This window comes from Myxocyprinus asiaticus, chromosome 42 (genome assembly GCF_019703515.2).
Source record: "Myxocyprinus asiaticus isolate MX2 ecotype Aquarium Trade chromosome 42, UBuf_Myxa_2, whole genome shotgun sequence".
NCBI lineage: Eukaryota > Metazoa > Chordata > Actinopteri > Cypriniformes > Catostomidae > Myxocyprinus > Myxocyprinus asiaticus.
The window spans coordinates 34,870,625-34,885,549 of record NC_059385.1 but is presented as its reverse complement, the minus strand read 5'-3'; the positions used below and the strand labels follow the sequence as shown (position 1 = coordinate 34,885,549).

Here is a 14,925-nt window from a genome sequence, read left to right as displayed (position 1 = left end):
GGTACTTATAGATATGTTACATGCATATCTATATCAATAGATATCCGATATGAAGAAAGAATAACATAATGGCTTGATGCAAACACACACAAACAGTCGGTGAACCATGAAATAAGCTTAACCTCTTTGACTCTGAAGCATTTTTGGGCTGCCACCAGTAATTTTTCACACTCAAATTTAAAAGCTCACCATTTACACATACTGTGAACTAACTGCCAAAAATGTCAAATTATTCATAAATAATATTGTATATGTTTACAATCTTATGATGAATAAAAAAAAAAAAAAAAAATTCATCATGAATTTGTAAGCATGTAATTGTTTATTTTTATTATTTTATTCCACTAGATGGGAGCAAGTACTAGAAAAATAGATTTTTCCTCTATCACCTTCCGTGTTGTCATTTTAAGTAATATAAATGCAGAAGTGATGGTTATCTTGGAAAAGATCAGATTTGAAGCTTTCAAACGATACCCTATATGCCTGACTTATGTATACGACGACTTTTAAACCTTTTTCGCGATATAGCGCCCCCTTTTGGACCCACCGGCAGGTCCACAGAGTTGAAGAGTATGCATATCATGATGCGTTAAGATTTATTGCACCAGTAATTACAGATGAAATGTCATGTGCAGACAGATAAGATCCATGTTTAAATCGAGCAAGGTCATAGAATGAAAACTGTCATTTAGTATTGTGTAAAGGCGATTATACACCTTTGAGGCATACTGTATGATCCGACCCCTAAGAACTGCCTTAAGTGCCTCCCAAGCCATGCCCACAGAGGATACTGAGGACCAACTGGTCTCCATATAAACATTGATTTCAGCCTTTAACATTTGTTGGAATTCAGGATTTTGCAAAAGGGATATATTAAAGTGGCAACTTTATGATTTCTTTTTCCCTATGTGGCAACACCTCTAAACTCACCAGGGCGTGATCCGAGACAAAGATAACAACAGATGAAATGGACTTATATATATATATATATAAATCTATTCTAGAATAAATCTTATGGATTGATGAAAAAAATGTAAAGTCCCTACCAGATGGGTTCAAAAGTCTCCAAATATCTGTAAGACCAAAATTTTTACATCCTGTGAAGTGTCAGTGTTGCTCTAGGGGGCTTACACACTTTTGCTTCACTATGATCAAGGACTGAGTCCATCAAAAGATTAAAGTCTCCTCCCAATATTATATCATGAGGGGTGCCAACAGCTTGCAACATCCCTTCAGGATCTATTAAAAAGCCTTGATCATCAGCGTTAGGTGCGTAAATATTAGCCAAAATCAACCTTTGCCCCTGAATTTCTGCTAAAACAATGACTCTTCCTAATTTATCATTAATCTGTTTGAGACATTTGAATTGTAGATGTTTACTTATCAATGTAATGACTCCCCTGCTCTTACTTGAACCAGCACTAAAGAAAACATGTCCACCCCATATCTTCCCAAATTTTACAGCTTCCTGTGGGGAAAGATGCGTTTCTTGAAGAAACACTATCATATTTCTTACATTTAAGAAAATAAATAACCTTCCTTCTTTTTATGGGGTGCCCCAACCCATTCACATTCCACGTGGAAAGAGACAGTCCACTCATATTAACATTTGACATTTTGACATATTAGAAAAAATAGATTGTGTGTCAAAAATAAAATTATAACGACCACATTCCAACATTAGTGCAACAATCAAACCTTGAACTCCCCCCCCCCCGAACAAAAAACACAGAAAAAAGAAAAACGTGCACCGTAACCCCGTGCACGACAGTGCCAACTGGCGTCCATCCCTCTAAACTCAAACAGTCCATGTACTGCGACAACTCTGCCGTCGGATTGCTCAAGTCTGGTGCTTCTATACACATTTTGTGAGACAGATTTACACAACAGAAAATAATCTATAAAACAAACTCCAGCCAATAGGAGACATAAGCACAAAGAACATGTTCCTCCACAAAACAAACTCCAGCCGTTAGGTGGAACCAGCACAAAAAGAAACAAAAAAGGTGCTCAGTTTCCTCGGACAGTCAAGTGAGTGTTCAGTGAGTCAGGCCCACTCGGCTGCATAGAGAGTACCACACAATGGCTTACTCATTCCATTGATTTTATGAAGGGCATCGCTTGCTGTGGGCAGGCAAATATTTTGCGGCCTTCCTTAGTATCTATTCTCAATTTGGCAGGGAACATCAGTGCAAAAGCGACCTTCCGTTGATGTAAGAGTTTCTTGCATTCCTTGAATCGATCATGTTTCTCTCTTGTCGAATTCGCAAAGTCTGGGAACAAGAAAATGCTTTGGTTCTTCCAAGAAAGCCTTCCTTTATTCCTCGCCTCGCGTAACACGAGATCTTTATCGGATGATCTCAGAAATTTGGCCAAAATTGATCCGGGCCTGTCTCCTTCCGCGGATCTCTGAGCCAGAACTCTGAGCTCGCTCAATTTTCAACTTGTGGCCTGTTGTGTTGAGCAGACTTGGGAAGAGCCCATATAGGAATTTCACCATATCTCGGCCTTCTTCGTCCTCAAGAATTCCAACCATTTGGACGTTGTTTCGCCAGTTACGATTCTCAAGGTCTTCCAACTTTTCCCAAACGCTTTCCAAGTCTGTCTTGGTCACTAGCGGATTAGCAGCTAATTCCCTCTCCAGTGACTCGAGATAATCGATCTGTTTCTCAACATCCGGCATTCTTGTAACCATCTCAGTGAATTTCATCTCCATGGCAGTGATCAATCGATGTATTACAGCAAGATCCTCCAAGTCAGCAACGACCTTCGTTGAATCTCTTTCACTTCATTGGCCAAATTGAGTCCCGGGCTTTCGGCCTGTTGCTCAGGGGCTTCAGCTCGAGCACGTAAGTGTATTTTAATGTCTCCAGAGTCAGAGGATTTTGAATTCTTTGACATATTGTCTTCCTAGAACAGTTAAGAATCGGAGTGTATCGAATCTCATCGGTTTATTACATAAAGTATTAAAACTAGCAAAGTGCGTAGAGCTCGCCATTCACACGTCCGACCCTCGCATGGCGCCAAATGTTTTTATGTCTTTGTCTTTTCGCGGCTGCCGCATGTCATTGACCAATCCCAGGTGACTTTAATCATCTGTTTTGTTCCCTTCAGAACAGTCTGAAATCACTCCATATTCTGTAGCACTCACTGTAAAGAGAATAAATGAACTAGTGGGTGGTTTTGTTCACAGCCAATGTCTGCCCAGCAATAACATTTATTTAAGCCAAGTTCTATTTGTGGTTAAACTGTTTTATGGAGAAATACATTTTTTTAGTTCTATTATCCCATCATAGTGCAAGGGAATGTAATGTAATTATTTTTTTATTATCTCTGTCTTGTTGTTGTATTGTTTGTGCACTGAAAGCTTCTGTCACCAAGACAAATTCCTTGTATGTGTAAGCATATTTGGCAGTAAAGCTCATTCTGATTCTGATTCTTTTTATTTTATGGAGATGCAAAAGTGATATGAACATAATTTATCGCAATCCGATAAGAAGACAACAACAATGCATTTAATTTGGTCAGATGGATGCAAACAGTTTTGAATAATGACACCGAAAAATGAACTCGACAGCATCCATCCCTATATCTATCCATTTTATCTTTTGTAGGTTCATGGGGTGAACTCAGAAGCATAAACTTTCTTTATTTCAAAGTGCGCTTTATTTCCCTTCAATCTTGCATGCTCCGCTCCGTGTCTGTTGCGAGAAGGTTCGTGTGATATGTGATTGCCACATGGGCTGTTAATATATAATGATAATCAATTCTTAAATTCTGTAATCTATGCATCAAAATTTCTATGACAGATCGATGCACCGCGATGCATTGACACATTTTTACACCCTATTTCCTTTTGGGTGATGTCACTTATTTTCACCCTCTTACACTGCCTGGCCAAATAAAACCTTGCCTTTTGGGTTTAAATAAGCAGATACTTAAGAGCTTATGATTGAATCATTATTGCAGTGATTAATATGTTTCAGCTGGCAACAATTCTTTTAACTCTAACTGATGCAGTGTGTAGCTTCTCATTTCTTAAACAACCATGTCGGAAGACGTTCCCCATGGTCGTGGAAAAGGTGTTACTGTGAAGGGGCAAATTATTTCAGATGGGGCAAATTATTGGCCTGCATCAAGCAAAGAAAACAACTAAGGATATTGCTGATATCACTGGAATTGGGTTAAGAACTGTCCAACGCAGCATTAAAACCTGGAAGGATAATGAGAGGTGAACTGTCAGCTTCGTGGAAGAAATGTGGTCGGAAAAAAAATCTTGGATGATTGTGATCGAAGATCACTAAAACACTTGGTCGGAAAAATTCCACGACAAATGCACTCCGTAATCAAAGCTAAAGATGGTCCAATGACATATTAGAGTATGCAACTTTTTAGCCAGGCAGTGTATTTTCAGTTCAGCTAGTATGGAATGCAGGTCAAAACAGAAATATGTCATAAAAACAGAAGTAAACACTTGTTTCAGGTTGATTTTAAATGCTCTTTTGGAATAGTGTGTAACGTGTATTCATGTTTTTGTTTTGTACTCCTAGTCGAACCAGTCAGCTGTCTGTGTCCACTCTACTGGAGCTGTGTAAGGGTCAGATGGGTGAACTCGCTGTGGGGAGAGAAATCCTCAAAGCAGGTACAAATCTCATCATCATCCACTTGGGACATGGACATGTATCCATGCCAAACCGAACCTAAAGCATTAGCGAACACCATAGAAATATTGCTGCAGATATGATCATTTTAATTTAATTTAATTTTACTTCTAATTGTCCTGTGAGTGATCAGTACAATTGCTGAGCTGAATGGCAAAACTGTGTCTGCACTGCTGTATTTATTGCAGTTTGTGTGCTGCAGCCTAAAAATGAAGTGTTAGGCAGTGTGTGGAGTATAAATTCTCAACACTGTGTCATGTCCTAACCAGATGCAGTTAGTTTCCAGCAACGAGCGGTGAGGATCTCCTACACTTAAAATGTCTAATAAAATAAAAAATCACAACAGTTGACTGGAAAAATCTGTTTATTGAATGTAAATCCTTTACTCACTGAAGCTGCGTATTGACTGATGCTTTCTGTACCAATCCCTGAAGGGATAAATACACAATCACACACATTCATAGGGTAAAGTTGCTCTAGGAATAGCATCCTAATTCAATCTATTACTAATTGTTTATGTTGCTGTTGTACTACTGTTGTTATTTAGACAACTCCACATGACAGGGAATCAGAGACAGAGTCAGAGGGACTCAGGATGTCTGTCACATCTCCTCCATTCTGAATCTGTGTGTGTAGCAAACCTCTGCCTAAAGAGAGGGATATTTCAGCACAACAGTTGTACTCCTTGAAACCTTGACCCAAAAATGTGAATTTTGTGTACCGTTGCAGCCCTAGCATCCACATGAAAACATTAAATAGAACCAGCTTTCTCTGGCACACTTTTGTTATTTTTGTAATCATCAAAACTATGTAATACTGAAATATCCCCAAATGACTGAAGAAAAAAAAAATGTAAATACTGGTTTAACAGACAATGCATCAACTTAATTTCTTCAAAATTATTACAGGATATTCTGTCATTTACTAACCCTCATGTCATTTCAGGCTTGTATGACTTTCTTCTGTGGTACAAAATAAGATGTTCTGAGAAATCAAGCTGCTCTTTTTCCATACAATGACAATAGACAGTGACTAGGGACTGTCAAGGTCCAAAAAGAACAAAAAAGCAAAATAAAGCCACTATAAAAGTGGTCCACATGAATCGTGCCTTAGATTCCAAGTGTTCTGAAGCCATATGATAGCTTTGTGTGAGGAACACACCTAAATTGAATTTTTTCCCACTTATAATCTTGCCCTCTGCAACAGCTCTCAAATCCTGCATGCTCATATACAAAATTGTCACTTAAAGCAGTATTGCACCAAATTTGACATCAGTACTCTGAAGAAGAAAAATGTTTTTTATTTCTGAGTATTTTTGTCTTCCTTTTATCCTTAAAACAAGAAAAAAATACAAGAGAAACAAAATGGCATAAGTAAGTCTGGTAAGTTATTAAGTCTGGTTTTCAGAGAACTCGAACTAAAGTTAGTAATGTTTATGCTTATTATAAGAAAAAACAGACTAAAGTTTTTAATATCAGATGACGATCCACCATTATGCTCCTGCATGCCAGAGTCCACTATCTTTGAAGCATATTTTATTGGATTGTGCTGGTTTTATTTCTTTTGGGAAATTATTTTACTCAGCAAACACGTTTGAAGAGATTTTTAACAAAGTCAACCCTGAATCAGGTAGTTCTTAATGAAAACAAATTTCGAAAGCCTTATATTGGTTTTTTTTTTCACTGTAGATTTTAATATGTTTTAACTTGTTTTTCGCCATGAAAATAGCCATGGAAGCTGGCATCACTAACTGTCCATCCATCCCAATGCCTTTCTCTCATCGTGAGCTCTTTATTTCTGTGGCTGTTGCTCGTTGCCAGTCCTGCCTGTCAGGAGAGTGCACATACGATATACTTGATTGATTTCTTAAGCAGCAAACCCGCTATTTGTACCGCTTTACGGTTTGTTCCTTGAAGGACCCCCGCCCCTTCTTACATATAAGTAATTCTGCTCCCCCCATGAACTTACAGTATACTTGTGTTTAAAATAACTATATGTACAGTTGTGCTCAAAAGTTTGCATACCCTTGGATACCTATATGTACCATTTTTAAAGGAAACATGAGTGAGCAGGCAAAACACATTTCTTTTATTTCTTATGGGATTCATATTCAACTGTAGGTTATAACAGAATGGCACAATCATAAAACAAAACATGGCAACAAAGAAAAAAATGAAATGACCCCTGTTCAAAAGTCTGCATACCCTTAGTTCTTAATACTGTGTATTGCCCCCTTTAGCATCAATGACAGTATGCAGTCTTTTGTAATAGTTTCTATAAGGCTCCAAATTCTTGCAGGTGGTATAGCTGCCCATTCGTCTTGGCAAAATGCCTCCAGGTCATGCAAATTCTTTGGTCGTCTTGCATGAACCACACGTTTGAGATCCCCCCAGAGTGGCTTGATGATATTAAGGTCAGGAGACTGTGATGGCCACTCCAGAACCTTCACCTTTTTCTGCTGTAACCACTGGAGGGTCAACTTGGCCTTGTGCTTAGGGTCATTGTCATGCTGAAAAGTCCAAGAGCGTCCCATGCGCAGCTTTCGTGCGCAAGAATGCAAATTGTCTGTCAGTATTTTCTGATAACATGCTGCATTTATCTTGCCATTAATTTTCACAAGATTCCCCGTGTCTTTAGAGCTCACACACCCCCAAAACATCAGTGAGCCACCATCATAGGCCTTGTTGACTCCTCATAGCGCTTATGGTTGTGACCATAAAGCTCTATTTTGGTATCGTCACTCCAAATTACAGTGTGCCAGAAGCTGTGAGGCGTGTCAAGGTGTTGTCGGGCATATTGTAACCGGGCTTTTTTGTGGCATTGGCACAGTAAAGGCTTCTTTCTGGCAACTCGACCATGCAGCTCATTTTTGTTCAAGTATCGTCGTATTGTGCTCCTTGAAACAACCACACCATTTTTTTTCCAGAGCAGCCTGTATTTCTCCTGAGGTTACCTGTGGGTTTTTCTTTGTATTCCGAACAATTCTTCTGGCAGTTGTGGCTGAAATCTTTCTTGGTCTACCTGACCTTGGCTTGGTATCAAGAGATCCCTGAATTTTCCACTTCTTAATAAGTGATTGAACAGTACTGACTGGCATTTTCAAGGCTTTGGATATCTTCCATTACCTTGTTACGCTGGTCTTTTGACAGTTCTTTTCTGCTTCCCATGGCTCAGTATCTAGCCTGCTCAGTGCATCCACGTGAGAGCTAACAAACTCATTGACTGTTTATACACAGACACTAATTGCAATTTAAAAAACCACAGGTGTGGGGAAATTAATCTTTAATTGCCATTTTAAACCTGTATGTGTCACCTTGTGTGTCTGTAACAAGGCCAAACATTCAAGGGTATGTAAACTTCTGATCAGGGCCATTTGGGTGATTTCTGTTATCATCATTATTTAAAAAGGAGCCAAACAACTATGTGATAATAAATGGCTTCATATGATCACTATCCTTAAATAAAAGACTATTTTTTTGCATGATCAGTCATTTTCAAAATCAATGCCAAAATGTCACAATTTCTGCCAGGGTATGCAAACTTTTGAGCACAACTCTACATTTAAGATAGATAGATGGAAAGCATTAACATGTCAACAAGGTATGCAGTTTTAAAGTTATGATGGTTACAGAAATTCCATGCATTTTTAAAGGTGCTGTAAGCGATTTTAGCGTTCTGAAGCTTTCATGTGACTGAGCCGTTGAATTAACCATGCCACCTCATTCCAAAACCCTGCCCTCCAAAGATCATTTTGAGACCAAAACTGAGCAAAAGAGCAGCATTGTTTGTTCCTGTGGTTGTCAAATTCAACAGTGGCACAAGAGTGCCCTCAGCTGACAAACATCATGAATCATAGCCTCAATGATCTGCTTCAAATTCAACACTATGAGAACAAAAAAATGATTGACATACTTTTCCATGAACAAATCGCTTACAGCTCCTTTATGATCCAACCAATAGTTGTGGCTATAGTTATAGGCTAGGGATCAATTAATTCTGTATGGAATTAGTAACTTTGTGACAGGGTATATTTACAACTGCCAGCATTCATCACCAATTATATGTAAGGAATTTGCATTATTGTTGGCTTATGGCTTTAAGCTTATGCCTGCATAATTTTCCAACCACTAATGTAAGGAATTTAGCTCAACAAGGGGATTAACGATTGATTTGAGAAATATTAAAAGAATTAATGTTTACGTTCAATCATAGTCTTCGGCCAGCGATGAGTTGAAGATTAATTCTTACAGTAATACTACTTTCATGGCCATTGAAAATAATATCACAAATAGATTTAAATATGGTTTGAGCAACACAACTTTTTAGGATTGACAGATTTTTAGGGACCAATATGATTTGATAAAATACACAGTCAATTGAATACAAACAAGACTTTATCGCTAATCTACAACATCAAACTAAACTAACACACATATACAAACATAAAAACAGGTTGGTGAGTGAGCTGTAACAGAAGGTGAATGGAAATTATCTGTAACAGAGAAAATTTAACTTTATGGAGTCTATAGACCATGCCCTGAGAACCATCGATACATCATATAGTATACCTCGATTTGCAATCGGGTTATCTTAAGTATTTAAATGTACATGTGTATTGTTGCTTTGCTTTGGTTCTTTGGCCGGGTCTGTAGAAAGTTCTGGTTGTGTTTTGGACCTCCGTTTAAGATCATGGATGCCGGATAGTTCAGTGCTAGAATGATCAGGCGGGGCTTTGAAACGATGACTTCGACATCTCTGTAGAAGTCGGACAGAATGGAGTTTGAAAACTCCCGCAATGCTCTGAAAGGGCACTCCTCTTGTACACCGTGATTTGAGATTGGGTTACTTGAATTAAATGAAAGAAAGTATGGAGGTCTGTACTTGCATTGTTTGGCTTGTGGAGTTCATTGAAGTCCTTTGGCTTGGTTCAGTTCCAGGAGGTCTTTGTTTGGTTTGATGGATGGGTGATGGAATGACCAGTTAGAGCCCCAGAAGCGAGGCCTCACGCAAGGGAGACTTGGGACTTCCTGGGACAGAGATTAAAGTGTGTGTAAGCTGTAGAGCAGAGAAGAGCGAGAGGGGTTGTTCAGGCTGGCCTTTTAACCATATCTGTTTGGTCACACCCTGAAGAGGCCAATCTAAGCCAATCCAAGGTGGCTTTTCAGAGGGCCTGTGGACAAGGTGTCCTCCCCTCAAGATAATTAATTTATGAATCTTTGTTCTATGTTTCCTCAGTTTTCCTGCCCAGAAAAAAAGCATACTTTTATCCTGACTTTTATATAATGAAATCAGTGCAAGAGACATGACATTTGTTAACATCAGCATTCTCTACGTAAACAGACAAACATTTACATATGAAACATGACATACTTTCTCTTTGTGGTTACTTCACTACACATTAAAATTGAAATATACATTATTATACATTGTATAAGTGTGCATCATGTATGCACAAGGTCAGAATAATGCATTCTATGATTCTAACCACAATTAGACATCATGTGACGCATGTTAGCATATAAAACTTGGTTGTGTGCATTGTGAAGCGTAAAGTCAGATTTGAGTGTCCAGCAATTGTGTCAAAGTTCATAGATCCTTTTAAGCTGCTGTTTGCAGAATAATGATCAGAGAGAATGTCTCATGATTCCTCTTAGTTTAATTTTAAACATAGAAATTGGTTCAATAACAAAGAAGTCGTAATGTTGGAATTATGTGTTGCCCATTACAATTAAGGTGGTTTCTTGAGGGTGTCTGCTTTAGCTGTGTCTTGGTAATGACTTTTTAGCACATGATGATTATACTGACTAACACCTCTGCCCTTTAGGGGTGAGGGTCTCCTTGCTGAGATGGCTGTATCAGTCATGTGATGACCATTAACGTTTAGGGCATTTCTGATTTACAACATGGACGAGGAGGGGTCTTGGTGCATCCATAGATCTACCTTTGTTCTCAAGACGGTTAAGGTTAGGCAGATGTGCGTTTTGTCTCATTTCCACAGGGTTGATTCAGATTTTAGGGTGCCGTCTTGGCTGTCTTTACATTTATTTCCCGGAGGAATTCCAGTGTGGACTGTGGGCCTCTGTGTCTTAGTTTTTATAACTTGGAAGGAAATATCAGTGAAACAAAAACTATCTGTATGCATTTCTGTCAGCTTCGTTCATTGCACAATGAACCAGAGTTGTTTATGGACGGAGTCCCCATTAAAGTTAAAGAGAACAGGTTTCTTGGTATCACCTTTGACAGCAAACTGTCTTTTATTCCTCATATTAAATTACTGAATTTTTTTTTTAAAGCTATGAATGTTTTAAAGGTTTTATCCAAAACCAAATGGGGAGCAGACAGTTCAACTCTTATGAACTTGTACAGAACCATGATTTGCTCAAAGCTGGACTATGGAAATATCATTTATGGATCAGCTAGGAAATCATACATACGACTTTTGGATACTGTACACCACCAAGGTATACGACTGGCTTTGGGAGCCTACAGAACATCACCAATCCAAAGTTTATATGCGGAAGCCAATGAACCTTCCTTGGAAATCGGACGCCTAAAGTTGGCCTTACAATATGCAACCAAACTTAAAACAAATAAAGAAAATCCAACCTATCCAGCGTTTTTTCAATTCAGCATTCAACAATATATGAAAGAAAACCAAGTTACATTCATCCATATGACCTATGTATAAAAACCCATCTGGAGAATCTGAAAGTGGATTTAAACATTTTGGAACAGACACATTTTTGCAAAATTCCTCCATAGGATCTCAAAAAGCCCAAAATCCATCTGGATTTAACAAGAAACCAAAAATCAAAAACATATCCGAATGATTATCATCAACAATTTCTGGACATAAGAGCAGTGATCCCACAACATATCCCAATATACACAGATGGATCTAAATCTGGAAATCAAGTGGCAGCAGCTTTTGCAACAAATCAACTGTGTCAGGGTATACGCATCCCTGACCAAAGTTCAGTTTTTGGTGCGAGGCAAATGCTCTACTACTGGCACTGAAGTTCATTGAGACTGCTCCACAAATAAAAAAATAAAAAAATAAATGATAGCCAAGGACGCCATGCAAGGAGCGGACGTGTTATAATCTGGTGAAATTTGATACACCCAGTTACACATTTGCCCTTTGTTGTAAAACATGGCAAAGAAGTCAAAATCCTCGGGCTCTGGAGACATTAAAAGATACTTACGTGTTCAGAATGAAAGCCCCGACAGGTCTACAGACCAGGGACTCGATTTGGATGGCATGGCGGGAGAAAGAATCCAGCGTCAGTTGTCCAACATGTCGGTGATGTTGACGAAGATTCTTGCTGACTTGGAGGATCTCGCTCTAATACGTCGATTGATTACGGCGATGGAAACAAAATTCTCCAAGTTAGCTACAAGAGTGACTGATGTTGGAAAAACGAATCGATTTTCTGGAATCTTCGGAGAGGGAATTAACCGCTAATATGCCCGTGACCAAAGTTGATTTGGAACATCTCCTTGAAAAGCTTGAAGATCTTGAGAATAGAAACTGCAGGAATAACGTTCGAATTGTTGGAATTCCTGAGCATGAGGAGGGCAGAGATATGGTGAAATTCCTAGACGAGTTTTTCCCAAGTCTGCTCGACATGACAAATCGAGCAAGCTCACAGAGTCCCAGCTCACAGATCTGCTGAGGGAGATAGGCCCAGATCGATTCTGGCCAGATTTCTGAGATCATTCGATAAAGATCTTGTGTTGCGCCAGGCGAGGAGTAAAGGGAAGCTTTCTTGGAAGAACCATAATATTTTCTTGTTCCTGGACTTTGCGAGTTCGACGAGAGAAACGCGATCAGTTCAAGGAATGCAAGAAACTCTTACATCAGAAAAAGATCTTGTTTGCTCTAATGTTTCCTGCCAAACTGAGAATAGAAACGAAGGTCGGTCGCAAAGTATTCACATGTCCAAATCAGGCAATATCTTTTATAGAATCAATGTCTGAGTAAACCATTGGATGTTTCTCATGTGAGTGGGCCTGACTCGCTGTACTTACTCTTGAGGAAGCTGGGCGACATTTTAGGTTTTTTGCGTTGGCTCCACCGTGCGGCTGGAGCTTGTTTTGTGAATAACACTTTCCTTAAAGAAACTTTTGCATTGAAGTTCCCGGACAGATTGAGAGTGGACACTATGGATGACCGCAAAATATCTACATGCTCACACAAAGGATGTCTTTTATAAAGCTGACGGATTATGTAAGTCATGGTATATACTTTATGCAGCCTCTGAGTGAATTGACTCGATCATCCGGGGAACCGGGATGTCGGTTTTGTTTCTTTTTGTATTGGTTCCACCTAGCGGCTGGAGCTTGTTCTGTTGAATAACACTTCTTTGGAACAGCTGTGGATTAATCTGTTCGTTCTTCGTGCTTATTCCTCCTGCTGGCTGTAGTTTGTTTTGAGTTTTTTTTTTTTTTTTTTTAACGAGACATTGGAATGATTACGTCATCCGTTTGAACTTATAACAGCTGGCTCACTGAACATTCATTTGTCTTTCCGAGGAATCTGAACGGTTTTATATCAGCTGGAATTCGTTTTGTGGAAGATCACCTCTTTGAGACAGTTCTGTGAATAAATATACACATTCTTTGTGTTCATTCTTCCTATTGACTGGGTTTATTTCACAAAGTATTTTCTGTTATGTAATTTTGCCTCACAAATTTGTGAGGCAGAATTGAGCAATCTGATGGCAAAGTTGTCGTGGGGGCTCGTGGGCGTTCATGGACCTTTTGAGTTTAGAGGGATTGTCGCCGGTTGGCGCTGTCGTGCGCGGGGTTAATGCGCATGTTTTTCTTTTTTCTGTTTGTTTTGTTCGGGGGGATGTTCGGGGGTTGATTGTTTCACTAATGGGGAATGTGGTCTTCATAATTTAGTTTTTGGCACACAATTTATTTTTTCTATTATATCAATATGTCAGTTGTTAATATAAGTGTACTATCTCTCTCCACATGGAATGTGAATGGGTTGGGGCACCCCATAAAAAGAAGGAAGGTTATTACTTTTCTCAAACGTAAGAAATATGATATAGTGTTTCTTCAAGAAACACGTCTCTCCCTGCAGGAAGCTGAAAAATTTGGGAAGATATGGGGTGGATATGTTTTCTTAATTGCTTTAATCTGTTTGAGACAATTCAAATGTCTCAAACAGATTAAAGATAAATTAGGAAGAGTCATTATTGTTTTAGCTGAAATTCAAGGGCAAAGGTTGATTTTGGCTAATATTTACGCACCTAATGCTGATGATCAGGGCTTTTTTATAGATCTTGAAGGGATTTTGCAAGCCGCTGGCACCCCTCATGATATAATATTGGGAGGAGACTTTAATCTTTTGATGGATTCAGTCCTTGATCATAGTGAAGCAAAAGTGTGTAAGCCCCCTAGAGCAACACTGACGCTTCACAGGATGTGTAAAAATCTTGGTCTTTCAGATATGTGGAGACTTTTGAACCCGTCCGGTAGGGACTATACATTTGTTTTCATCAGTCCATAAGATTTATTGTAGAATAGATTTTTTTTGTTTTTTGATATCCAAATCCCTAATTTCATTTGTTGTTGATTGCTCAATTGGAAACATTTTAGTCTCAGATCATGCCCTGGTGAGTTTAGAGGTGTTGCCACATATAGAGAAAAAGAAATCATATAGTTGGCGCCTTAATGTATCCCTTCTGCAAAATCCTGATTTCCAACAAATGTTAAAGACTGAAATCAATGTTTATATGGAGACCAACTGGTCCTCAGTATCCTCTGTGGGCGTGGCTTGGGAGGCACTTAAAGCGGTTCTTAGGGGCCAGATCATACAGTATGCCTCCATTCATCAAAAAATCCAAAGCACGAGAACTTGTGGAGTTGGAAGGAAATATTAAAAGTGCAGAGGCAGAGCTGAAGTGCCGTATGTCAGCTGATGGCCTCAGAGAATTGACCCGATTGAAATATAGATATAATACTATTTTGTCGCAGAAGGTGGAGTTTTGGTTATTCAGGGCAAGACAGTCATACTTTGAGTCGGGTGACAAAGCAGGGAAGCTTTTGGCTAGATATATAAAGCAGAGAGATTCTTTTTCTACCATTCCCTCAGTGAAATCTGCTGGTGGTGAAATATTTACCTCAGCCATTGATATAGATGGCTGAGAGTGCAGGGCTGACCCTGCACTCTGACCCCAGCCTAGCTGGGATATGTGAAAAAGAAGAATTTCACTGTATATGTGCAAATGTATAATGTGTGATAAATAAA

At 39.0% G+C, this 14,925-nt stretch overlaps 1 protein-coding gene across 2 annotated transcripts in view; it reads left to right on the top strand.

Moving 5' to 3' along the window:
- Nucleotides 1-14,925, top strand: part of LOC127432324 (mitogen-activated protein kinase kinase kinase 1-like) — a 167,133-nt gene that overhangs the window by 111,031 nt on the left and 41,177 nt on the right. For both annotated transcript variants that reach the window (XM_051683223.1, XM_051683222.1), the window contains exon 12: nucleotides 4,551-4,642. In XM_051683223.1, coding sequence (XP_051539183.1) covers nucleotides 4,551-4,642 — 92 coding nt within the window. The remainder of the gene's footprint in view (nucleotides 1-4,550; nucleotides 4,643-14,925) is intronic.